The following is a 27,449-nucleotide window of genomic DNA, read 5'->3' as shown; positions in this document are numbered from 1 at the left end:
GCGACACCCCTTTGCCCGACTTCGAGTTTGCCTGCCCCTTTTGGTTTTGTTTGATCTGGTTCGACCTTCGCTTTTCTTTGACTTCTCTTTTGCCTGCCCCTTTGTACCTTCGCTATTTCTGATCTCCTGGTTTTTGACTTTTTGCCTGTCTTTTTACTTTTCTTTTGGAAACTCGATTCTGTACCGCACTATCTCTGATCACCTGGCTTCGAACTTCGCACTGATTAAAGACGACGTTTTCTTGGATTTCCCTGGTCTGCGTGTGGGTCCTTACACAGAACATCACAATACGGAAGCATGGAGTGATATGAGTGCTCAGAAATACAGGGAAAGAGAAAGCAGGGAAGAAGAGAGAGAGAACTGAATGGTAGATGATCTTGTGAAATACTCTGGATTGTGTCTCTTAAGAACAGATATTGCTATAATTTTGACTTTTTGGTTTCGTTTACAAAGGCAGTGTGACGAGTTACTTTCATTGACTGCTAAATTACAGGACAAAATGTACACAGGACAAAAGCCTCCATTGTGTCAGTGTTTGGGAGTAGTCCTGTATTCAGACAATTTGAGCACAAAAGATTCACGGATGAGTTGGAACAACACAGCATAGACTGAATGTTATTGCGTACGAAGCGTAAGAATAGGTTCTTAGAGAGCTTAAATTTACTTTGATAAGCAGAGCCTCTTTCAGATCTACTTTATTTTTCTATGAGGCCAACCACTGAGTCAGATATATTTCTAAAGGGATCTCCAGTATGAAATATTACCTTTTTTTCATGCATAGAGAGAGACAGTGTGAACATTTCTTATGCTTGAAGGGGGGAGGGGGGGCAGTAAAGATCAGGCCACTGTAGCTGTGGATGTGTCTGCAGTGGGACTCATAGAGAGAGACAGTGTGAACATCTCTTATGCTTGAAGGGGGGAGGGGGGGCAGTAAAGATCAGGCCACTGTAGCTGTGGATGTGTCTGCAGTGGGACTCATAGAGAGACAGTGTGAACATCTCTTATGCTTGAAGAGGGAGGGGGGGCAGTAAAGATCAGTTCACTGTAGATGTGTCTGCAGTGGGACACATACAGAGACATTACAAACTTTCACAATAATACACCGGCGCAGCCCGCCGTGCGTACAGGTCCCGCTGTGCTCGCCGCACGCCGATCCCAGCTTCCGCGGTGACGAACGTCGGCTGATGTCGGTTTCGGTTCGGTCCCTCTGAAGGACTGTGCGCCGGTGCGGGTAGTTTCGCGGCTTACGTCGAGATGGATTCGGGCGACGCAGACGCACAGCCCGCGTCGTCAGAGCTGTGAACGGCCAGTCGGTCTCCATTCAGTCTTCGCCCTGTGTACCGCCAGCCGAGCAGTACCCTGACGAAGTGTAGCACAGTGGGTAAGGAACTGGGCTTGTAACCGAAAGGTCGCAGGTTCGATTCCCGGGTAGGACACTGCCGTTGTACCCTTGAGCAAGGTACTTAACCGAAATTGCTTCAGTATATATCCAGCTGTATAAATGGATACAATGTAAAAGAAGTTGTGTAAGTCGCTCCGGATAAGGGCGTCTGCTAAATGCCTGTAATGTAATGTAATGTACTCTCACTGAACGGAAGGACTGAGCTACTTACACAGCTGGTGTCAGTATGCAGCAGGGAGACTGCTAGCGCTAGCCGCCAATACGCAACAACAAGCGCGGAATAAACTCTTGACTCAGTCTCCTCTACCATGACTGGCACTGTGGTCAATTATGCACAGTCACCGTCAGCATTGTTATGCGATAGAATGGGAACCTCACAATGCATGACTGAAATGCACACACACACACAGGGATTTCCTGAACATAAGTTATTTGTCATGTGTGTATCTGTTCTTTTTTCTTCCTCAATAAATTTCTTCCCTGACTCATTCTTTTCCAATGCCACTCCCACTTTCCGTCCTAACTTTCTCAACCTCCACACAACGATTAAAAAAATGTCAACCATTATAAAACAATAAAACAATCATAATACATCGGATTAATCCATGAAACACTATATCTCTAGTTCATACACATTGATTTCGATAATGAATTGGGGATTTTTAACAGATGCTGACTGATTCCACTTATCCTGACTTCCATTTTTATCATCTTAATTTTTTTATGATTATTCTATTGCAACAATGTTACACATTTGCATATCTATGTTTAAAGATGAAAGAATTCTGCCAAATATGATGTCAGCTGAAACTAGATTGGCAATTGAGAAGATTACTTTTCTCTCGCACATAGGGGCCACTGGTTTGTGTGTGATTTGTGTTTGTGTTGGTGTCACACAATACTCTCAAATTCTCAGAAACAGAAAAAAAAAGTTTCTTACAAATACAGAACTCAGATTTTAGTTACATTTTAGATTTTAGTTTAAACAAACTTGGGCAGCTGTTGAATTACACAACATTTACTGTGTGTGGTACTAGATGGGAATATTCAATGTCAGTTAAAAAATGTAATTGAGAAGAAATACTTTTTTTTTTTAATTGATAGAGAAGTATTTTGTGTGGCACCATCCAGTCAAAATATATCAAAGGCACCATAATTTGTGTTAAGCTTTAATATTTTAAAAGTTTTAATAATGTTTTTGAGAAGTAAGACAGGATAATTATAGATTTTTTTTTTTACTTTATTTGTCATGGTGATGTGGTCTTCAGTTTACAAATGAGTGTACAAAAAATGCGGTGCTCCTACCTTATACTGATTCCTCATCTGAAACACATCATTTGAAATCCAAAGGAAATGGTTCCATTGAACTTTATCTGAAATTCATCTATGGCTTGGCCAGAAAGAGGAATGCTTGAATTGACTTGAATAGAATTGATGACAACAGGAAACGGGAATAACACACTGGCAGCCGGCTGAGGTGGATTTGTGCAAAGCCACACAGGCCCAGGGTTGTACATTTACCTCCAAAATCAAACATTGCAGGTTTCGTAGGCTGTGACCAAATATGGTGACAGAGCCGCCATGCGTTCTATTTTTCTCCATTCCAGTCCAGAAGGGTAAACAATCCCATCTCGACCGATATGTCGGTGGCACGGAGCTGAAAAAGAACAAAAAGACGTAATTTCTGGGAATTGAGAGTCAGTATTTGCTAAATAAACAGGACCTCTTGTTGACAACATTCAATCCCTCATCCAGAAGCACAGCCCTGTCTGCGTTACACTGCGGAGAACACGTACTTCAAAAGCACGCCAGGTTATTCTATGATATAACTGAATGAAATTAATATTTATAAAAACATCCCATTAAAAATATGTTCCAGTGGTAGGCAAGTCTCTGTCTCTCACAGAAAAATGACAAGTGCTACTCAGAATTTTTAGACAGCAGTGGCAGCGATTGGGCGTTGAAAATGTAAATTGTGGTCCTATGGAGAGCAGGCATTTATTCACTCTAAATCAAAAAAAAGGCCCTACTTGGTTTAAAATGTGTTTCTTTCCTTCATGTTCACAGATCGCTGTTAGCTATGAAGTACAGACATCGAGGTAATGCCATTTAGTCAGACCTTGAAATCCCATCACAAAGTCTTCAGTCACAATACATTATTTTCATGTTTAAGTAATATGCTTTGCATATTACATATGGTTCAACTGAATATATGAAAAATGGTAGTACTGCCACTCTTTGGTGTAAACATACGTGTAAACAATGAGTAGAATTCAGGGAGAGAAATCTACCAGAGTGCATTGCCTTCCCCACTTCTGGATTAATATTCAATACTTGCCTTTCTTTTCCAGAAATATCAAATGGATTAATCTCCAGTAAGATCCTATCCACACGCTAAATGCTACCTAAGGAGCCATTTAAGACGCTGTTTTCTGAGAAATCTTTTTCATTTCAGAACAGTGTCACTCTAGGAAGCATCCAGCTTTAAAGAAACATTTTCTTTGTTTGAGTTTAAATTTGACACCAATCTTATCCTGCAATCTTTTTTCCAAGGAGTGAACATTCCAACAGTGCCAGTTTAATCACATACGTTTTGATTTGCACAGATGAGTCCTTTGGTGAAAAAATAAAATAATAAAAAATAACATCCGGTCCATATTTCTATGGGCAGGACATGAAGATTGTGGCATGAGTACTGGAAAACACGACACAAAATAGCATATATGCTTTTTTATTTCATGAGAACTACACCGTAAATCAATCAGATTATCAGATTTAAATGTCATATGGTCGCACACAAATCTTGCAAAGCATTGTAACAGCATTCATATACAGGTAATGTAGTTCAATGTATCTTATCTTAGTTCATAGAAAACTTCACTCATAGACACTAGCTTTGACTAGTACATTTTGCTGTACATTACTGCACTACTGCTAATTGTGGCACCCTATTTTGATTTAACAAGGACCTGACATGTTAATCAGTTTGTTCACAAGGAAGTTTTGAGACGACATGGGTTGTCTATAAAACTGTCTAATATTATCGGACATGACCCTCTCGAAAAAGTATGAGTTGCCTACTTTCTTTACACCGCTTTAACATCATAATAATATAACGTCAACAAAAACGGTGCAGCATACATGTACTGTTTGACTGAGAAGAATGGCGATTAGAGGAACATATCTCCCTGGTGATCACATCTAATAATCTAATTGTATAATCTCATTAGGTTATGTGTTGTACTGGTAGGGGTTCCCATGGCAACTTTGCCACTTGTCTGTCAGCAACGCAGCATAGGCTGTTGAAAAGGTGAACTGTTGACTCGCTGCATAGGCTGACCTACTTCAGCCACGCAGACCTGTTTGAGCCGCTCTCCGAGATAACATCACGTCTAAACTGACTTTCATGCAAAACGGGCCTTTTTGCCAGTCAAAAGGGATAAGCAAAGCATGTGACTACGGAGGCTAACACCTCCTAATGACGTTTTTGTGATGCCACATTTAAATACAGTATCATGCCAGAACCTAATTATAGTAACTGGGCCTCATCACCTAGTTTGGAAATTACCTTGCATAAATATCTGTGGTGTTTTTGCAGGGGTGTAACTTGGTTCTGCAATGTTCTCAGCTCCAACTGTGGACAAGAAATCATTATTTGCCCATACACTGGCCTTGAAGATCAACTCTAAAGCATTTATTTGATAAAACATCTAGGTTTTGAGTAATTAAGCTGGCTCATCAAATAACTGTTAATTATGAGGTGATGCAACCAAAAGGCCTGCCATTTTCTGGAGGTTCAATGACATATCATGATATCATTTGCTTATTAGATTTAAAACTATGTTGACAGAATTTTTCCTCTCCCATGTGAAATGTCTTCTTGTAAATACAGCATTTGAAAAGAAAGATGAGAGACTACTGATATAATGTTGGGGAAATCGAGAATGGTCATCCCAGTTTCCCGCACGGGCCCATCTGTTTTATGGGATGGCCTCTGGGTCCCGCTCTCGGCCTGCCACTAACCACGCCCAGCTCTGTCTCCCTGACAACCCGAAATGGATCCCAGATGAGGAGAAAGTACGAATAAACCGTAGGAAAGCTCACGTTGCATTCCTCCAAAAAAGGAACATTCCAGAAAATACTGAGTAGGAATGTATTCATTTTTTTCTCATTTCTGCTCATTTTTCATCAGCTATTCCATTCTTAATATAATATCGATGTATACTGCGTGGCAAATACAGGAAGGCACACTATCAATAAAACAAATTAAAATACAAATTACACTGCATCCACAATAATGTTACAAATACTTGTGAATGACACAGCACTGTTACCATAATATACTGATTCAGCTTTTTTCGTTTTCAATAGAAGTTCAACTTGATAGCACGCTCAGTACTATTAATGTATACATTTAAAAGTGTTATTTTTATGCCATGACTTCCCCACAGTTGACAGTCGCATGTGTGTTTTCATTTCACATCAAGCATATTAAGCTTTCCAAACAAAATAGGGTGAAAGAAGAACTACAGAGCATCCATCTTTCATTCAAAGCACAGGGAAGATTCCAGAAATTTGCAAAAAGCTTTGGTCATCTGAAAGCCTTGGCAGTGGGCAGTAGGAAAGGACACCCGTAGAGGCTTCACAGGTGCGCACTTTTCAATTTTATGGTGGTTTGAAGTCCCATGACAACTTTCCCCTTCCCCAGGAAGGGACTTTTTTTAATAATGTGGCCCAGAATGCAGAAACCCGCAGGACAGAAGGAGGATTCTGAGTCAGCCGGAGACCAAAGTCATCTGGCGATAATGTGACCTACATTACAGGCATTCCTGTGATTTAAGGCATCGGGGGTGAGTCACCGTTAGGCACACTGATTCAGACCAGACTGACTAATCCGTTAAAGCAAGAGGGGAGCAACTGGTCCCCCATCAGAGGCGGCCAAAATATCCGCGCAGAAAAAAGCACCGTTAGCCTTGCAAACCACGGCGAGTAAACAACAGAAAAAAAAGGGGAAGATTTCTTCAGTCATGTGCTGCACACTCCAGCCGCAACCACCATGGCAATTAACCACTTATAAATCTCTTAGATCTAATGATCACACTGTTCTTTCTTTTTATGTCTTTGTTTTCCATTGTGAGAATGACTTTAGGGTTGTTATAGTAGCTGCTTCAGGGTTTCATAATCGTGAGCTGTTTGAATCTGATTTGTATTATGGCTCCAGGTTAGCATAAGTTAACTGGCATTTACTGCTTTGCTAACGTCGCCTTACACTAGCTGGTCTGTTAATGTCCTCAACCAGATCTAGCACTGTTGCTCACACTCATGGTAATGTAAATCGCTGTGGATAAGCACCTTGGCTAAAATAATGAAATGAAAATGTAACCTGTTTTGGCAACAGGGGAAATGACAACAATAATTTCCTTTTGGGCAAAAATTGAAGACAAATGTCGATTGAATACCAGTTGATTGAAGTCAGATCTTGATATTCCAAGGGTTCAATGATGGTTCAATGATCTTGATTTGAAGCCAGCCACCAGAAATTGTGTGCTTCTTGATAAAAGATCATCTTTAAATTTATTTTTTAAATGATCTTTGTGGCAAACAAGCCTGCCACAGGCCACCGAAGTGGCTTTCCAAGGGGCCCTCCAGCACAGAGACACAGGGAGATGATGTTCCAACAGTCCACATTTATTTTTAAGGGTGGCAAGATGTTACAGCCAAGGAGCAGATGTAAAACTGTCATGACAGAGGCTCTCTTTGTGTGAGTGGGGATGGCAGATTTAACCTGTGCGCACTGATTACCTCACTACGCACAGGTGCAGCCACTCCTGTTCCCGGGTCCAATTAGCCTGGCCAATTATCTCATTCTTAACCAACTATCCAATTGGCCAGGTCTAATTAGCTTGACTCAGGGCAGGTGTGGCTGCTTAAACCAACCATCCCCACACCACAATCTTATTTTATTAAAGATGGTCTCAGAATTTCATTTTAAATGAATAGTAATGACTTTATTTAAGGACTAAATAAGCTTTATACTCAAAATTCAAGCATTCATTTTCTTCTTTGCAAACACATTCTTTGAGGTTTTAGCAATCACTGAAATCAACTCTCCAAACTGTGTTAATACTCTTTATTCTGTATAATAACATGCGAATACACTCAAATAAAACAGCTATCATCATTTTTCAGGTATCATTATTTCTCTGAATCACCTCTCGCATACAAACACTCAAACATCCAGGATGGTTATGGGAATATTATTAAAGTCTATAGCAAAGCACCCAGTATTCACAAGTGACATAACGGTGTGAGTACTACATGCTGTAAAACCTATCAGAAGCGATTGCCAAGTTTATCAGAAGAGATTGATGAATTATTTTCTTGTTTTCTTTAAAGGAGAGTTCAGGGGCAGTCATCCTCCAATCTCTATGTTATATTTGTTTTGCTTTATTCAGACAGAGGAGAGACCACAGCAAAGAAAGTTCCTTGGCGGGGATGTAACCCCCATCCACGTACGGGAATCGCACATGACTAAGAGTCAGTTGTCCTATGGACTGCGCCCGACGTTCTTTCCAGAACCTTTTCCAGAAATGCCAGAAGCCAGTGAGTGTTTTTCTCAGAGGGAACGCAATTTTCCAGGACAATAAACGCCGTGACAAAAATTACCCGTTTCGTAGGCACGTTGCATCACAGAAAAACGCCAGTATGCAGGCCTACGGGAACTATGTCGTACGTCAATCGTGGCAAGCCTGCACAAGCAGACACTCTCCCTCCAGGGTCTGAGCTCTCCACGTCTCTTTTGCGTCTGAACCTTCTCAGGAAGAATTTAAGCCCTGCCACAAATAATACTGAGGTGTTAATATTTTAATCTGCACTCACAAGAGGAACATGCTGATTTAACACGCGAATGGCTCAACCTAGCCTTGAATTTGACATTTGTTACTGGAGATTGATTTAGAGGATTAGACTGGATTTGGGTGCTCCATTAGGGTATCGCAAAATGACGCACAAGTTCCATTGCATTTAATACATTCAGCAAACACCGAGTAATGGACACACGCATACACTGGTGCTGATTCACACACTGACTACATGTACTGGTCCACCAAACTGGTGTACTCCCAGAAACTCTGTCCTTGCCACATCGAGTCCACTTTAAGATGTTGTGTCTTCTGGTATTTTATTTTTATTGTTTCGTATGAACCTTTTATTTAGACAGGGTAGGTTGACTGAGCACGCACACTCTTTTGCAGCAACGCCCTCTTAACACCCCTCCCAATTAGCCCCACCTGCACGTCGTTGGCTCAGAGTACTAGCACGGGATGGCCTCATGCAGATCCAGATGGTCTCTCCCACGGGGTTGTCCCCCCACCCCCCCTCCCTTCCCCTCCCCTCCCCTCCCCTCCCTTTATTGAATGTTTCCACATTTTAGTTTGCGCAACCGTGCTGTACATTTCTGAACACAATGTCCAAACAGCCCTCTGTGAAATATTCCAGAAGTTCCAGAAATGGCCTCTTCGTGACTGACAAGACTGCAGCAAAGCACTGTTCTTAGAAGCAGAAAAAAAAAAAAAAATATATATATATATACATATATATAGCTATTTTTTACCGAACTGCCATTTACTATGCCAAGAGGAGGGGCCTCCCTCAGAGCTGCGTTTCCATGACGCTGTCTGGCCATTCCCAGCTTACTTCCCAAAATTCCGGGCTAATGAGCAGAGAGCCCGTGCACCAGGGCGGCGTTCCTCTCGCGGAGTTTTCACCGTGCAAGCCAAGCCGCAGGGGGGTGTTTCCATGGCAGTGCACTGAAGTGGGAGTGGAGAAGCAGAATCTGCAGAGGCTACGCTCAGCATCCATATATTGGCACAGAGCCCTTCTGAATTCAGAAGTTGCCAACCCAGTCCTGGAGAGCCACAGTGACTGCTGGATTGTGTGGTTTATCATTATTCAATTTATGAAATATAGCAGTCGATTGCACGGTTCAGTCATCTCACCTGGTTCCCCGGGTCTAAATTTGTTGTTGATTTTAGGGGAAAGACACAAGCCCCAGAACTGGCCAGGCCTGTGATTACTGACTTTATCAAGCCATGTCATTAGTTTAAATGTTCTCATCTTGGGGGCTTATCTTACCTCGATACACATTCAACCATTTCAGTGTTAGGTCTGTTTCACTAAGATACCGCTAGGTACTTTTTGTGAAATTCTGAGGTATATGCCTTTGTTCCATGTTTTGGTTTGTCCTTAAAGTTGACCTACAAATGTAAGCACGTGCTTCTTCTCCTCTTGTACACACAGTCCATCAACCTGTAGCCAACAAATTTAATATGCAAAAAAGGAAGAAAAAAAAACTGGCACTAGAACATGGCAAAAAAAAAAAAAAAAAAGTAGGGTAGTAAAGGTAGTAAATCCAACAACTCTTTTTTGTGTACGGTAGGATATTATAATGAATTGAACCCACCATATACTGAAATAGCTGATACAGAAACTAGTTTATTAGTATATTCAAATGGCCAAACTGACACCACTAATAAATTATTCGACCAATCGACATTATGCATGTTAAAAATATATATATATACGTATCAGACTCCAATAGGTCTATAATTAGAGGGATTAGAGTTTAGCAGCCTATTTTCCTCCCAAAATGGTGATCATTTCATAAAACGTCACCCACTGGCACTGAAACACTGATATGACATTAGATACGGTATTTTAACATGTTTCTGTCTCAATAGCTATGTTACCCCATCGATAACAAACTTGCTAACTCGTACAATAAGGGTGTATGCTTGACAAACATGGTACAATGTTAAGCCAATTTAAGCAAAATATTACAGACTTTACAAAAGAAAAGTAACCACTTCAAGCTTGCTTTTGATGTGTTCATCGACACACCCCCTTCATTTGCCATATAGGAGCTTCCATGAAAGACCAAATGGCAAGAGAAATTATTTAAAAATTAGCCATACATTTTGGCAGAATCCTGTGGTGAATTCTGAGCTATGTCTGATTAATTAAAATGTCTGTAAATGCCTCAGTGAAATGTACAGAAATCTTAACATGTGCACACACCCTGTTTAGATACTTGTGTGGTCACCTGATTGAATTTGGTTTCCCCTTTACTCAAACATTCCCAAAAGAATACATTTTCAGATACTCTCAATGTTTCGGTTTACTGTGGTTTTTTAAGAGGCCTCAAATTTCTGCTGCTGTTATTTAAAACCTACAAAAATTTATTTAAGTTTTCTCTTCAGAAGTATGACGTAAAAAGCATACTTTTTTTCTACTTTAAGCTTGAAAGTACAGTTAAATTTTGGGAATACAGCTTCAGTGTTTGGGAATAATTAATAGTAAAATTGATTGGTTAAAGAAACACTTGGCTCGCTAATACCGTTAAAGTAGCTAGTACTGCTAGCTGGCTAGTACTGTTCAATGTCATCTGTTGTTCATTACAATTTGTCTGTATTATTAAAAATTCGAAAGCACACACTGCATTGATTAAGTGTTCTGTCTGTCTTGGATTGAGCTGGTCAGGCCAAAGCCTGCCCTGGTTTGACTCAGAAGGCCTGGCGCTGCTAACGACAAAAAGGCAGAAGGTCCGGGCGTAAAACTGGAGCCCGAACGCCTGTTTTCGATTAGCTTATATTCGGAATGGAATGTACCCTTATTGGACCTCTGTACGACGAAGCTCCACTGTGTTCCCCCGGGACCGAGCCTTCCTGCTGACTCTTAACGTTTTGGTCCCAAACACCACAACACGTTTGTTCCATGTGCGCCGTGCGGCCTTCTCGATAATGACTCAACAGTCTATAAATACACGCCAGGACTATTCCCGTATGTAGCTAATTAATCCCACCTTTGCAGGGTTCGGCAGCTTTCCACAAAGCGGATGTTTTTTTTAATGTTTTTTTTTTTTTTTTATTTTTTCCATTTCACTGTCAGGTGAACTGCCTGGGCGGAGAGCTCTTGGCGGCACACCAAGACATCTGAGAGGAGAACGAGGGCGTGGTATGAAGCGGCCCGTTCGTAACGTCTGGCTCCGGACGCGCTCGCTCGGCCTTTTCGAAAGATTTCCTCCGGAAACGACCCGCGATAGCTTCCAGCCGCGCGGGCAGCGGGCGGCGCACAATCCGCAGCTTGTGTTGCGCGTTAGCGGCGCGGCTCGGAGGCTACGCCGCTTAACCTCGCCGAAGCGGTACATCCGAGCCGGATTTGAGGCGGCGACGAAAACGGAACCGGGTGCCCTTTGAAGCGAAGCTTTGAAACCCGGCCGCTCTCTCGCACCCGGGTTTAGCTGCTCACGCTAACGCCGTTTTGAATCCATCTGTTCGACATTATTTTTTTGGGGGGGGGAGGGGGGTGCAGGCAGAGAGAGTGCGGTCATGTTTTTGTTGTTGATGTCGTTTCTTTTTTTCCCCCCGCTCAATCGAGTATTTATCCTCGATGTTTCCTCATCGCTTTTGAAATGTGCTGGCATAGGAGAGGAGAGGTCTGAACATGCACAGAGGCAAAGTCATTGCACCCGTGTACTGCTGCGGGGTCATCAAAACAGGCACACAAATCAAACGCGCAAGCACCACGTTCCCGCACAAATTTCCGTTCACGTTTCGCAAAAAATAGCGCAACGCTGTGTCACCGCTACGGTCGTTATCAGGGATACTGACACAAATTCGCTGAACTTCGAGCAGAAATAGCCTCAATCCCATCCTTACGTATCACCGTAGCCTCGCACACAAATTCTCAGAGTTCGCTTTGAAACATTTTAAGGGTCGGGAGGACAGTGAAGGGCTCTGTCGGGACAGAGAGAATGCGCACATTGACCGTTAATGCTTACCGCTGTACTTCTGTCTGCGGTGTGTGTCAATAGGGAGAGGGTGGGAAATACAGTACGTACGTGAGAGAGCCTTTCCTGCTGCCTCCCGAACAGACAGAAACCCCTTTGCAGGACCGAGGGACTGTGCAAACAAGTTCAAAACAGACGGGGGGTGGGGGGGGGGGAGAGGAAAATTACAGGGCTCGGAAGCCGCAGAAGCCACGGATTCTGGGATGGCTGTAAGGTCGACCCGCGTTCCTGCTCGGGGCAGAGCTTCCTTTCCCTTCGGGACCAGTTCGAGATTTGAGATATGACCGCTTGTCACAAATGCAATTCTTCTGCAGTGTATCAGCACAGCTGTAGGAAAACACTTTCTCATCTGTAAGCATTAGTCATAATAACAGAAAAAGGGTAGCTGAATCAGACCCGCGAGTATTACAGGGCACAGGTCTCTATCCCGGCTAGATACCCACATACGGTATTTGGAAATTCACAGACGATATGTTCAGTTTTAGTTTTTGTCCCTGAAGCTAACCAATGATACTCAGAAGGTATCTGAAATTCAAAAGCTGAGGTTAGTGGAAGAAGTAAGTAATGGAAAGTGAAACAACAGTAATTTTTTGCACACAATAAAACACATTTTAATGCATTTCTCATCTCGCATTTATGAAAGCACTTCATTGTGTACTGTTAATTTATAAAGTCTGTTTATGCTGAAATGTTGTTTCCAGTAAAAACGTTTCATTGCTTTTCTGTTACTAATTGTTCCATATTAATTGGCTTAATTAACTTTTTTTCTGCCGCTGGCCGTTGGTTTTGGTGCTGATCGTGTACTTTTGCGGTGTTTACCCATCCATGTTCATCAACAATGTTTTAAAATTTCGTCCATCTCCAAATATAAGGGCACAAATTGATTTCTTTTTCAGCCTATTATTTGTTTTAAATACTGCAGGTGGTAGATCACGCCTCAGAGAGTGGACAGGCTTTTGTACGCTTCGCATTTTCAGACAGATAGAAATCAGAGACGGTAACAGACAGACAAGGGACCGTCCAAACAGGTGGGTATGGCTCTATTGAATGCGTCACACATTTTGTTGATATAAATAAGATAAGGTAAATTTGCTAGCTAGAGTTACAAAGCCATAAATCAAGGCTAGTTGTGTTATACAAGTTCCAGTTAATGCTAACTATGCTAACTAACTCTGCAAGGGGTTGTTTAAATTTCATTAGAGAAAAGAAGAACATTCAGTTCAGGCGCTCAAATTTTATTCCAGTTTAGCATGATGCAAGCTAATGGAGGGCAATGTAATGTTACAGCAGCTGCTACCACCAGAATATTGGACGATTAAAGGTCAGTAGCTCACATCACTGCTGATGTGGTAAGATGCCTCATAAAATGGAAGAAAAATCTCATGGTAATTTTTATGAATGGAAGTACTTTTGAATACAAAGATTTTCACACAGACAAAGGATCAAGTGTAACACGATCCACCATGTTCATTTATAGTTAGTTCAACGTCTTAATTTGGCCAAAGCAAATGTGGCTACAGGAAGCTAGCAGACGTGTTAACTGAGACGAAGACGGATTTATTCAACCGGTGAAGTCCTGCCTTTGCTGTAAGACTGGGATAGACCCGAGGCAGGGTTCAGGTGACCGGCCCCAGCCCCAGAGCTGGCGGAGTTATCAGACAGGCCCGGAATGCCGTCGAGCGGGATCCAGGGCAGATAACATCCTAACACCAATGAGGTCGAGAGGCCGTTGTGACGCACGGCGTGTTCCCACACCCACTCTCCCCTCTCCCCTTCTCCCCTTCTTCATTTCCCTTCCCTCTTTCTCTTTCTCTCTCTTTCTCATGTCACCCTCGGCCCTTCCGGAAAAGAACAAGCCCCTCTTTCACAACCCCGAACGCCTGTTTATCTAGCGCACAAAGTTCTTCCCTGGCAGTGCGTCGTCCCACTCTGTCCTACTTTCAAAACTCACAAAAACCTTAACCCCCCCCCCCCCCCAAAAAAAATGGGGTTCCCTTCCTTAACTTCCAGCTGCAGACAGGAAACAGTGAAGAAAAAAAAAGAGAGAAAAAGAGATTAAATAATTTAATGAATGAATGAATGAATTAATTAATTAATGACATCATCCTTGTTTCTCAATTTCGTTTGGAGCCAAGAGGAAAACAAAAACAAACAAAAAGAACTCCACCATTGCCCAACAGCTCGTCTGTCCCGTATGGCAGGGTACAGGACATCTCCCCGTCAAAGCTCGCCTCCCCCGGCCCTGTCCCGTCCCATCCCATCCCGTCCTGCACTGATGGCCCCCAGCCCACCCTGCTGGCCCCCGGCCCATGCGCACGCGGCCCGGACTGCACCCCCCCCCCCGCCCCCCCACCCAGTAGGGAGTGTCGTGGAGAGGAAGCTGTCAGGGAGCTAAATTTAAAGAGGCGAGTTCAAGTGAGCGGGGCCCGTGTGGGACCTCGGCGCTCCCCGCCTGAAATACCCGGGCGCTGGGAAAAAAGAAAACAACAAGCGAGCGCTTGTTGGGTTTGGGTGAGGCGTACCGACTCAGCCCAACGCCAGGGCACGGGGGTGACACCAGCACTATGACTTTTATTTATCAATTGTTTTTTTTATTGTACCGTAAGACCCACATTCAAGACATTTTTAGAAGAGACAAAAAATAAAATAAAACAAATTTTAAAAAAACCTAACCTTAACCATGTACATTTTTTTGCTGAAGCAAGACCAGATAGGATCGGAGAGAGAAAAAAAGTACACAAATGCAGCGCTGTGACTTTTCAGAAAGAGAGCGTCATCCGTTAGCTGAACACAAATGACGAACTGAGGATGTCAGGCATCGCGAGGCCTCGCAGCTCGTGACCTCTTCCCCAGTACACACGCTAGAAGCTCAGAGCTTTCGGTTTGGCTCACGGTGCTATCCGTGTGTTAAAGTGAGCGGCCGGAGGGGGGGGAACTGAAAGTGTTCTAGACGTAATCAGCTGGGAACCATTTTGAGTGCGGTCACCAGACACTGTGGTTCCAGAGACCTGCGTCAAAACTGGTTCGTACACCGGCGTTGTGACGAACGCGCCGGACGACTCTGCATCGACGACCTCTTTTCACACACTCACACGCACATTGTGTTCATGTTCTGTATGGCTCTCTGCATGCTGAAATAAAATACTGCCACATCGCACACGTTATGTGTTTTGCCCTTTGTGAACCCTGATGTGTCTACGAAAAAGAGGAATACAAAACTACAAAAGAAATTCACTTGGGTTAGTGCCTAAGCTAGTAATACTTGAGTAAATATGGATATGAAATTATTTATTTACAGCCGTAACTATGAATACCCGTGGATACAGTGTGAATATTACCACACTGATTGAATGGTTCGAAAATGTTACGTACTTTTACGCTGTTAAAACATGACATGCATATTGTTGAGATGGCATTATATGGTTATAGGGAAGCATTGCTTCACATGGTCACAATGGCCAGAAAAGGAATTTAGTTCCTGTTCTGACAAAGGCGCTGCATTACCATCGGTAACTGTGATTTGGTACGTTGTGTGAATTTGACCATACCGTTGCAGTCGTATAAATCTCGTGCCTCGGATTCACTGTCGTCATGGAAATCGCCCATTAGAACTTGCCAACTCGGACTGACAGAAGGAAAACAAAAAAAAAAGGTCTCCAAAACAATTGCTGCCGCAGGCCAGTGTTCATTTCTTCTTTTTTGGTCCAGCTGAGGAAGGCTCGGTTCCACATTATGACTCAGCTGTAGCTCGTAAGGATTCACATCCCCTTGCCAAACAAGGTCATTATCAATCTTAACGGCTGCGTTTTACGTGTGCTTTGGACTTGGTCAAACACCCATCAATCGGGCCCCATTTGCCTCCCCAGAACCAACTGCCCACTTCTCTGTCTGTTTTAAGGCCTATTAATGTTTTCAGTTTGTAGGAAACACGTTTGCCATTGAGAAGGCCTACTGCTGAAACAACAATGCTTATTATGGTCTTGTTTTCCCGTATCCATGGTGCCGTGATGTCAGAGGTCAGGCCAGCATCCTTCCCCTGAGCGGCCTCGCTGTCTGAGGTGCAAGAACAGGAGACTCGATATTTAGGTCATCTCCGTAAAGGCCAGTTTGTCTTCGTGGAAATGTTTTAGATGTAAACAACATGTTAAGGAAACGGACGTGTTAAGGAAACGGACGCCAAAAAAGGCAAGACCAACGTATTAACTATTAAGTTTCATCTTCTTTTAACGATCTTATTCCACATTCAACAGGATAGATATCGTAGATTCGCTCACGGAACGTGTCTGAAACTCTGTACTTGCTTGTAGGGCGGAGCACCGTAAAACCAGGGGGGGTAGGGAAACTTGAAGGAAATGGGTACCGTGACCACACCCTCAGGCGTGGAAGTTCAGCAGCCAGCCACCCGCTGCATTGTGGGAAGTGGCGGACTGACCTCGAGGCATCGCTCTCTGGAATGTACGGAGGACGCTGGGGTGGTGGGAATGGCGGGTATTCCAAACGGCGATGAGACAGCAGGAAAGAGACACGGCAGCTGCAGCTTCTCATCAACCAACCTGAGCCATTTACGCAATAAGGCCAGATTTTTTTTTTTAGTTCTTATACTTTTTGCGCGATTTCTTGCAACGGTCGGGATCATATGAAGAACGCGTTGTGGACTGGGTTTTATTTATTTTTTTAGAATACATATACATTTACATATTCCACGGGATCGCTCCAGTCCTGTCCTTTGTTCCATAGCCATGGACTGCTTCAGCTCTGTTCCTCCCCTTCCCATGCCTTGATGCTGTCTGGAGCTCCAGATCCATCACCCGGCTCCTCTAAACTGCACTATCCATTTGGTCTTCTACTATTCCTGTTAGCTTTCACCTCAGGTGTAACCTGCTCAACCCATTTTATTTGCTGTCTGCTACTTTACGCCAGGCTAGCTAATTACTAACTAATTACTGTGCTCTCAATCATTGGCAGTAACATAACATCATGTCAATATTCAGTACAGTGATGCTGCACATACACAGTCTAGCAACACTGTTAGCCATGACTGGCTCTGTTGATCACATACCAGATCGTGCTTGTTTTGTCTTACATTTTAAGTTGCTCTGGGTAAAAGTCTGCTAAATTAATGTAATGGTACAGGTTAACAAACCCATAAAATTACATAGGAGAGGAAGACCACGGTGTGTTAATCCACTCACAAATGTAAGAATGTTGTTCTCTTCGAGTGTAGTAAGCATGCATTCAGAAAATACCCATAGTTCAGTGCAGTTTTAAGGACGAGCGTCTCAGCGTACCGTTTTCAGCCTGCTAGCTGAGCCCCTGGCAGCACCCCTGGCAGCAGGAACAGGAAACGCGCAGGAGACCACAGGAAACGCCTCGCTGTCGACAAGCCGCCAGGAGACACAGGTGTCAAACGTTTCAGTTGCGGCGGCTGTCTCCACCCCCCGCCCCCCCCGCCCCCAACAAACCCCTCCACCCCCGCCCACCGCAGAGCGACATTTATACTCGCACTTAACACCAGCTCGTTCAAGCCTACCCCTGGGGAGAATTTCCGGCACTTTCTTTTCTTTTATTTCATTGGCCTGCAGTCAAACTACACCATGTTTAAGACATGACCATTTTAAATTTCATGTTTAGGGACAAAGTGGCTTTGTCTCTGAGCAGGGAAACTCAATTCTTTTCCAGTAAAAGTATGGCCATGTGAAAGTGTCTGAATGCTTGTAGATCAGACATGGGCTAAGTGGAGCTTAATGAATCTCTCCTCCTTTATAGCTGATAGGCTTTGCTTATTGGGATGGCAGGTATGCCATCCCGCCAAGTAATGCCTTAGCAGGGCGGCATACCCCGTACCTATACAGCCCCGAGAGTTTGGCATTTTCCAGAGCCAAGTTACTTGAAATAATTTAGGAAGTATTGGGTAGCAGCATTGCTTTGGAATACAGCATATTTAATTTGTGTTTGGTAAGATAGCCAATATTTTTTTTATTGTAACTTGGCGTAATTGTAATATCAGTACTTTAAATTGCAGGCCTAGATTTTGCAAGTGTTAATGATTTATAGTGGTTTGTATGTGTGAGTAACTAGCATTTTTGTACATTGAAAACGTGTTTTTGTTCAGATGGTATTTGCGATGGTTGGACTGAATCAAAGGGCTACAAGCGCTAGGGAGAATGGCTCTGACTGACTGGAATGAGACCGTCACAAACGAGTATTGAGTACTGAATCTTTTGGAATGGCTCTGACTGACTGGAATGAGTCCGTCGCAAACGAGTGTTGAGTACTGAATCTTTTGGAATGGCTCTGACTGACTGGAATGAGTCCGTCGCAAACGAGTATTGACTACTGAATCTTTAGTGTGGATCACTGAGGGACTGATCACTGAGGACAGCAGGTCCCATGGTAGAGGTCACCCTCAGGCCTTCTGATTTGGGATTGGGGCGGGAGCTTGTCCTTTCGTCTGCGGAGGGCCCGAAGGGTACAGTGAGGTGACACGAAGAGGTTTTCGGAATGATGAGACGCAGACCTCCCTTCCTGTCATCAGGGCCGAGTGCGGAAATCAAAGGGCGACCGTCCACCCGCCGGCCAATCAGAAGAGCGTACGCCGAGCGGCAGCCGTTTAATTACAGGGCGGAGGGCCTGCTGCGCTCGTCGGAACCGGGCGACGGATTAAATCGAAACTTTGATGCACGCGGCCAAAAAAGAATTACAAACTCTGCACACATAGCAATTTGGGAGTCTGGAAAGAGCCATCAGACAGTCAAAAACACCGGTGATAGCACCTGAGCTAATGCTAACATAGTGGCCAGGTAAAATTTCCATGTGTTTTACGCTCTAGGTTAATGTTTTTGCGATAAGTGTGTGTGTGTGTGTGGGGGGGGGGGGGGGGGGGGGTAAAAGTATTGCAAGACTCCACTGTACACCAGTAATCCTGCATACCCTAAATGCAATGCTGCAGGAAGCAACTTGCAGCAGTAACTAACAGCTATTTGCCTCCATACAAGTAGATGACAATAAAATACAGTTATACAAGTTTTGTACTGTACAGCTGAAGAATTAAGGTTGTAAGTTCCACTACGGAAGCATCTAAATTTGGCCGTGCTTCTCCATATGTGTCCAACAGTGCTGTACAGTGAGAGGGCTGTACTCCATCTAAATGAGGTCTGTGTGAAGGCACCATCGAAAGCTGTGAAAATAGGAAGGAATAGAAAATATTTGAAGAATAGAAATACTCGCTCTCGGTATAAAGCTGTGCTTGTTCCTTTGTGAATATTTCACACTTTGCAAATGTGTTTCAGAGGTAAGTGTGAAATCTGCAACTCCAGAGTGAAAACCGTTGCGAGCACTGCACCCCTAAATCCATACTTTCACTGGAATGTTCTGTCAGCCAATGGGCCTGCTTGCCAAGAAACCGCAGTAGACAGAATATTGCTTTAAACACACACATAGAGCGGTTGAGCCACACACTCAAATTTATTTTGGCCTAATTTGTGTGAAGTAGTACATCAAAGTAAAACACACAATGTCATGCTACCAAACTGTAAAATTTAAATTACCCCAGCATTCAGTGGGCGAGAGGCAGGAATTCACCCTGGATAGGTAGCCGATCCATTGCAGGGCACACACACTCGTACCTGTGGGCAGTTTAGAGTCTCCAGTTAGCCTAGCCTGTAAGTATCTGGACTGTATGTGGAAGCTGGAGTGCTTGGTGGAGGCCCACAAGGACACGAGGAGAACACGCAACACAGAAAGGTCCTTGGTCGAGATTCAAACTCGGTACCCTCTTGCTGCGAGGTGACAGTACTAGTCACTGGACCACCGTGCCACCTGGCATAGATGTGTCAAAAACTAAATTAAAAGGACTGCACCAGCATAACCTCAGAGGATTCACTGCAAGATGCAAGCCATTGGTAAGCCTCAAGAACAGAATGGCCAGGTTAGAGTTTGCTAAAAAAAAAAAAAACAGTAAAACATTTTTTGAGTTCTGGAACAAAGTTTTAGGGGGAGCTGAGCATCAGCCTTAACCAAAGTGATGGAAAGTGTGGAGAAACACACCCCAATAGAAACCACAGAGTTTTTTCAGAGCAAAAATGTGGAATGGTCGTGACATCCATCAATCCAATCGATGTATTATTCACTGATGCACTATTTCACTTATTCATTAATTTCACTTGCAATACTGAAGGCAAACATCCCCCGAAACAAACCAGGAGCTGAAGATGGCTGCAGTTCAGGCCTGGCAGAGCATCTCCGCAGAAGGTACACAGCGTCTGGTGATGTCATTGGGTCACAGGCCTCAGGCTTCGGGTTACCTAAATCGACTCTATGGATCATTAACAAAAATTAACAACAGTAAGCGCAAAGGGCCTGGTAGGCCAAGGAAGATCTCTGCAGTTGATGACTGACCAATGTATAAAAGGGGGGCACTATGTACAAAAAGTTCTGTAAGTGCTGTGCTAATACCAACATGTATTAAAATGCCCTCTAATAAAAGCTAAGAATCTGCACTTTTTCCATATGTGAATTGTTGGATTACAAATATAAAATTCCTTATACCGTGTTGGATTCAAACCAAATACACTCCATGTAAAGGTGTGTGTGCTCTGTTCCGGTCTCATTTTCTGAAATCATGTTTTCGTGCCTCTGTTTGACAAAAGGGCAAAGTAGGTGTTTTCCACTAAAGACTGAGATTATGTTCTCTTAATAAAAGCGAACATAACATTGCAGAAGTGAAGTAGAAGTGAGTCGCTTGAATGATATGACAACTCAAACTAGCCGGTTAAACCGCAGTTTCACATCTGCTTACCATGCGTTCAACAGCACAGAGAAACACACACATACACAAACACGCCATACACACACGCACACACACACATATACTCAAATCTACATTAGCAAACACATGCACACGATGAACAGAGAGAAGAAAATCATGCCGTGGTCGACTTGATGCAAATGTTTTTGGTCCTTTAGCGCAATATTTGTATTAGTACATGGGAGGGAGAGAAAGGTACTTTCCCTCTTAAACGACAGTCTATAAATATGACCTCGTGATGAACGCCTACTCACTCTAAAGCACGGTCTACTTTTTCTTTTTTTTTTTTACTTCAGTTATGAGGTCATTTATAATGTCAAGCATATGGTGCACTGAGGAGGACAGCTCCTGATGTCAGTCTACACAGAAAGAAAACCAAATGCCAACGCAGAAAAAAATATAGCATGTACAAAACAGATGTTGGCGTTTAAAATCCCTAAAAATATACCAGGGCCTGTAGATAGATACTGACAAGTAGCTGACCTATGTTAGTACAGTTTCTCCACATAAGTGTATCGCAGTTACTGGTATACAACATGGCACCTAAATGAAATGAAACAATGTTATAGAGAGAGCTTGTAGCCAAAGGAAACATATGCTGAGACTATTAACTTTTTCAGTGCATTGACCCTGACATATAACAATCAAGAGAAATGCCATAGAGATAAAAACAAAACAAAAAATGTTATTTCAATGTTCTGTTTCATTTAGAACTGGTGAATATGGGGAGGGCACATGTTTGGTGTGACTAAATTTCTAACTCCCTGCCATGACTAAAGTACTTTCAGTTAATAGTTGACGTGAAAATCAGACAGCCACTTCCTGTCTATTTAGCTTGTATACTTGTGCCGATGCTATCAGATATATGAGCCATCAGTACACAATGGAATTTCGCTGATGCCAAATATGCCAAAACATTTGAATCGTTTAGTCTCGTCTTCACTATAATACTGAATGCAGGGGCTTTTCTAAATTTAGATACTGGGTTCCTTAGATCTCTGCATGCTTGTGTTTAACCCAAATGGCTGAAATTAGGATGCAGTCCTCTTGCATTTGCAGTTGATTGAAGATTCAGGGGTGACTCCTCACACCCTGAAAACCCTAAACATCACAGTGCTCCGAATGTACTTGAGTTGTACTCATGTAGTACTCTGCCACATTCTACCCAATAGCCCCTCTACTCAGCATAGTTTATAACTACACCCTGAGCAGTATTATTATTTACTTATTTATTATTAGCAGTAGTAGTAGTATAATTATTATTATTAGCAGTATTATTATTATTATTATTAGCAGTAGTAGTATTATTATTGTTGTTGTTTTGTTATTATTATTATTATTATTATTAGCAGTATTAGTAGTATCATTATTATTATTATTGTTGTTATTATTGTTATTATTATTATTATTATTAGCAGTAGTAGTAGTATCCTTATTATTGTTATTATTATTGTTTTTGTTATTATTATTATTGTTGTTGTTGTTTTGTTATTATTATTGACACTAGTAGTCGTAGTTTCTCAGAAGGCACTCTTGCCTTATAGCTGAGTAAGAGCAGACAGGAAGCACAAACGGCTGCCTGAAGATCAGCCCGTTTCTGTACTCCAGGGCCGTGCCTGCGCTACTCGCGCTGTGACTGAACAGGGGAACCCGGCACGCCCAGGCATGTTTACTACGGTGGGCCTGGGCCAAGCGCACGGAGGAAAGCCCGCCGGTGCGTGCGGAACACAGTGTTCCAGAATCTCGCGCCGCGGGCACCCTCCGGCGCACACGATGAGCGCGCTAGCTCCGCCCCTTCCTGCTCACGAGGAAGACTTTCCATTCGCTGAGAAGGTGCTGGCAAAAAGAAGTGTGGGGGAGGGCGATCCTGAAGCACTCATTCCTGAAGAAACTAAATCCCAAAGGACAGGAACATTTTCCACTTCTCGTCATCCATTTAAAAATATTATTTGCAGGCAATTTAGACAAAAAGTCAAGAGGGATATTTTTAACTGGACAACAGTGGGCATTCTGCCTTTGCTTCCAAATTTAGGATTGCAATAAGAGGACAAGGTACAAACTGGTTGTATTTCAGTGCGGTCTAACCTCCAATGAGCCATTTACTAGACCATGCAATTGGTTAACCTGTCAAGCAAGTGTGCAGGTTTCTGTTTTTTTTTTTCTTTTGTGGGTGTAACTTTTGACTCAGCAACATACATAAAAAATATTCAGGTGTGTATACACTTCCTGATCATTACACAACAAGTTCACACACTTAACACAGAATGTTGTGTACAAAACAAACAGAAATTCTGAATAGTCTTGGCCAAACTATAGACTCAGGATGAAGGAGTGGTGAGTAGAAGTCAGGACTAAAATACTACTTTTAGTCCTAAAATATTACTTTTATTTATTTATTTTTCTAAGTTGTATTTTTTCAGAGAACACTATCGGGCCTGATATGTACCACAATATCTAAACATGCTCAGACCCAACAAAGAGAATATAAGTCTAATCAAATACTTAATATTGCCCACACCTGCACATATCTAATTTCTAGCTATGGGCTGGACTGATGTCCTTGGCATCGGTGACCATAGTAACATGTAAGCGTAGGGCCCTTTCAGTTGGAGTAGCTAATCTGCATACTTCCCATGGCATGTTGCACCAAAATACGGATAACATTGGCCTCGCTTGGTAGGCCTACACCACAACGCTTTCCAAAGTGACTCAGCTCCTCACACAAGCCATGTGTGCAGGCAGAAGGCACTTCTCGTCACACAAAACGCTTCACAGGAGAGGCGTGGACTGAACAGAGTCCAGCTTTCCTTTCTCAGCGAAGGGCTCTGAGAGGTGAAGCAAGTGGAGTATTGAAATAGAGAGAAGTAATTTCCAGTTTCCTTTACCATCAGTACTGCTGGTGCACTGCAATTAATCATCACTGCTCCCTCCACGCCTGTGCTGTATATGACTCACAGTGATACAGTAAAAGCAAACTCAGGAGACTTTCAAAAGCAGAAATTCAGCAATTCCACATGTCTTCATTATCGTCAGTCTTATGTATTAATATAACACGAACATACACAATATGTTGAATATAAATTAAGAATCTGAACACGTACCCACACGTGTTTCTCGTCTTAAGTAATCTTCATGAAGTGGAGGAACATTGCACTGTCAATGTCGCCGCCTATCAATCAGTTGCCCTCTTGTGGTGAATTTGCGTTCATTTTGTCAACTATTTTTTTAAATTTTTTTTCTTTCTTAATTCACTCTCGGAAAAATGGGGAACAAAACAGCAGGTTCCTTTGAGGTGCGAGACCCCCTGTTTTAGCAGCAGCATACCTTTACTGAGGATGTCAGTAGTAGTAGCCTAATAGTTGTAATACTTATTCTTCTCGTCATAACATCAACTACCCTAAAGCGCGGACTATGCTTTAACAAATGTATTTCAGAAATATGCTAGCTTGGGTTAGATAAGATGATCTGGTAAATAAAAATGAAAACTAATATAGGCTATAAAATCCATAGTTATGCAACAATCAGATGTCTTGGAATGTATCTACAGTATGACAATATAACGCTCATACAGTTAGCGAATGTTGCGGATGTTGTCACTGAACATTTGGCTTATCGTTGTCATAGTTAGTATGTTGTTGATGAAACTGAAACTTTTGTTGCAGCTGTCTAAAAATACACAATGGCTTTGCTGGTTATACGTAAGACTGATTTTGGTATGGGATTGCTGTGGGAGTGGTGTGTACGGGAAGATTGCAAGGGAACTCCGCCTTTAACACACGGAAACACATAAATACTCTGTCAGACCGAGCACACAACAGCTCAGTAACTCGTGAGTGTCAGAAACCTCCTCACTGTGGAAGGAAAGCAAGATTTTTTCTGGGTCTAAATCTTCGTTTCTACTTGTTTTCAACATGTCCGACAGATTAGATGACACTCTCGTTATGGTAAGTCGGCTACTAATTCGAAAACTTTCCGACAGTTCGGATGAAAAAGTAGTGCAGAACATTAAAAACTTGCTAAACTATGGTAAAAGTCGTCTTAACTCCTTAGCTACTTATTTTTCAGATGTACATAGACGGTTTTTTTTATTTTTTATAGTAAACAAACTATAGCTCGTATCGTTCAGCCCTGCGGTCAATTTTTGCATAATAAATAGCTTTGCTTCGGTTTTACGCTTACTGTGAAATGTGTATTTGACTTTGATGTCTTCTGTTTTTCCACAGAAGCTGATCAAATTGGGTTCGGAAGAATCCTTTGGTCAGCACCATACTACTTCGGGGACACCTCGTTTGAATCGATCGACCTCATTCTACTCACCGATTTCCAAGAAACTAAGCCCGAGCTCCGAACATCTGGCTCTAGGCTGGCCATTGGACATTTGGAGTGAAACTCCGACCAGCAAACAGTTCTCATCCAGACCCGACCGCTCCATGAGTCTGACTGAAGCTGGTGCTCTCACGTTCAGCAAAATGAAGACCAACGAAGTGCCTCCCCCTCCTGGCTTTCCACCGCTCAACAATCCCGCAGCTCTACCTTCCAATCGATACAAAACCGAACTGTGCCGTAGCTTTCAGGAGAACGGCAGCTGCAAATATGGAAGCAAATGCCAGTTTGCCCATGGGGAGTCCGAATTGCGCGGTCTGCACAGGCACCCTAAGTACAAAACAGAGGCATGTCGCACTTTTTATAACTTTGGCTACTGTCCGTATGGTGCTCGGTGTCACTTTATTCACGAAGAGAAACCAGCCCTGCAGCACCATAACCAGGCACCCACCACCAATCAGCCTCGCCTTCTCCGCCAGAGCGTCAGTTTTGCTGGATTCCTGGCATCACGGAGCTCTCCTCCGCCGGCAGTGAACGACACTCTGGGCTTCACCCGTGCTCCCTCGGTGTCCCCACCTCCTGCCGACCTGCTCTCCCCAGTTTTCTCTGAGTCTGGCACTCAGTCCATGAAAAATGCGTTTCAGTTCTGTCACAGCCGCCCGAGTTTAAGCGACATCCACAACATTCCTCAGATAATCGAGCCGCCAAAGTCCCCATGCTGCGTTTGTGGTCACGGAAATAACTTCGCGAACAGCCTGAACAAATTTTACATAAAGGAAGACACCACATATGTCCACCAGCAAATCCTCCAGCGATCCCCTTCCGAAGATTCGCTCTCGGACCGGGACAGTTATAGCAGCACTGGCAGCACAAGCGGGTCCGAGTCGCCAACTTTCGACGGCTTGGGGAGCAAGCGTCTCACTGTTTTTGAACGCCTGTCACTGTCAGATTAAGGACGCTCGGCAGCAGGGACGATACTGATTTAGAATCTAAACGAACTTTTAAGGTTCAATTCTACAGATACAAATTTTGAGAATGCGCAACAACACTTTATACTGTTTATTTATGTTCACAGATGACTTGCTCAGTGGATTTTTTGTACACGCCTGTCTGTTATTCAAAGCTATATTTTTTATAATTGTGTATCTTTCGTATATTTTCTATTATAGTCTTCCTTTATTTCCTTTCGTCTAATTGCCAAACATTCAAATGAGATATTAAGTGATTTCTACATAATTTGTCACTGACGTGAAGCCTCTAAGCTTGGTTTTGTTTATCAAAAAAAGAAAAAAACACACCCCCATTATATGACGTTTCTTCCAGGAATGAATATTTTTAATGTTCTTTTCTATACATATTACGACACAGCTAAATGTCAGTATTGGAAAAAAAATATATAGTTAAGCCATCAATGTGACAAACTTGAAATGGAAAACTTAAGATATTTACCCACTGTGATTTGCACTTTAAACTGTATTGGGAGAGAACTCTCTGCATGTAGCATTTAACCAAAGCTTCAGACTTTTCTACTTTTAAAACTTTTGTCATTAAGACATTCTTTTCTGCGTGATTTGCAATGCCTTGGCAAAATATTTGGAAACGGAATGTATGTCTGCGCATACGAATTAGTTCCAGCGTTGCCAACATTGCTCGACAGTCAAATTGTCTCAACCATTCTGTAGACAATATTCGTTGATGCAAACTGTAGGGCACTTCCCGATATATGGTGTTGCCATAACCAAAATGTTGTTTAGAGAGATGTTTGTGTTACGTAATGATTTGACAACCCTGGTTGGGATTTTAGTCGGCTCATCTTTCATCAGGGAAAAATAACAATATAGTACTTCATTATATTTTTGTTTGGTTTTGTTTCCTTTTTTTTTTTTTTTTTTGCGTATTTTATAGACCTAACTAATATATTTATTGTACTATTTATTAAAGTAATTCCAATGTATTTTTTACTTATTTATCAAGTGTCTGGTTTTTTGCTGAATATGTGACTTGATGCAAAAGAAGATGATTTTATTTTGAATTGTCACAAATCAAAATAATAAAATTACCATGAAAATAAA

General features: G+C 42.7%; 1 protein-coding gene and 1 long non-coding RNA gene across 2 annotated transcripts; one reads left to right on the top strand and one right to left on the bottom strand.

The window, feature by feature from the left end:
• Positions 1-521: 521 nt before the first annotated feature.
• Positions 522-22,297, bottom strand: LOC118209575. Its single transcript, XR_004761734.1, has 5 exons — positions 20,447-22,297; positions 19,796-19,873; positions 17,537-17,621; positions 2,708-3,059; positions 522-1,493 (listed from the first exon to the last, which is right to left on the bottom strand). It is a non-coding gene; the product is annotated as an uncharacterized LOC118209575 (long non-coding RNA).
• A 2,542-nt stretch (positions 22,298-24,839) lies between these two features.
• zgc:162730 (uncharacterized protein LOC564559 homolog) lies at positions 24,840-27,193 on the top strand. Its single transcript, XM_035385014.1, has 2 exons — positions 24,840-24,998; positions 25,278-27,193. The coding sequence occupies exons 1-2, from the start codon at positions 24,966-24,968 to the stop codon at positions 26,328-26,330; spliced, it is 1,086 nt and encodes a 361-aa protein (XP_035240905.1). The 5' UTR covers positions 24,840-24,965; the 3' UTR covers positions 26,331-27,193.
• The last annotated feature ends 256 nt before the right edge of the window (positions 27,194-27,449 follow it).

Source organism: Anguilla anguilla, chromosome 12 (genome assembly GCF_013347855.1).
Source record: "Anguilla anguilla isolate fAngAng1 chromosome 12, fAngAng1.pri, whole genome shotgun sequence".
Lineage (NCBI taxonomy): Eukaryota > Metazoa > Chordata > Actinopteri > Anguilliformes > Anguillidae > Anguilla > Anguilla anguilla.
The sequence above is the reverse complement of the archived record's forward strand: the minus strand, read 5'-3'. Positions and strand labels throughout refer to the sequence as shown.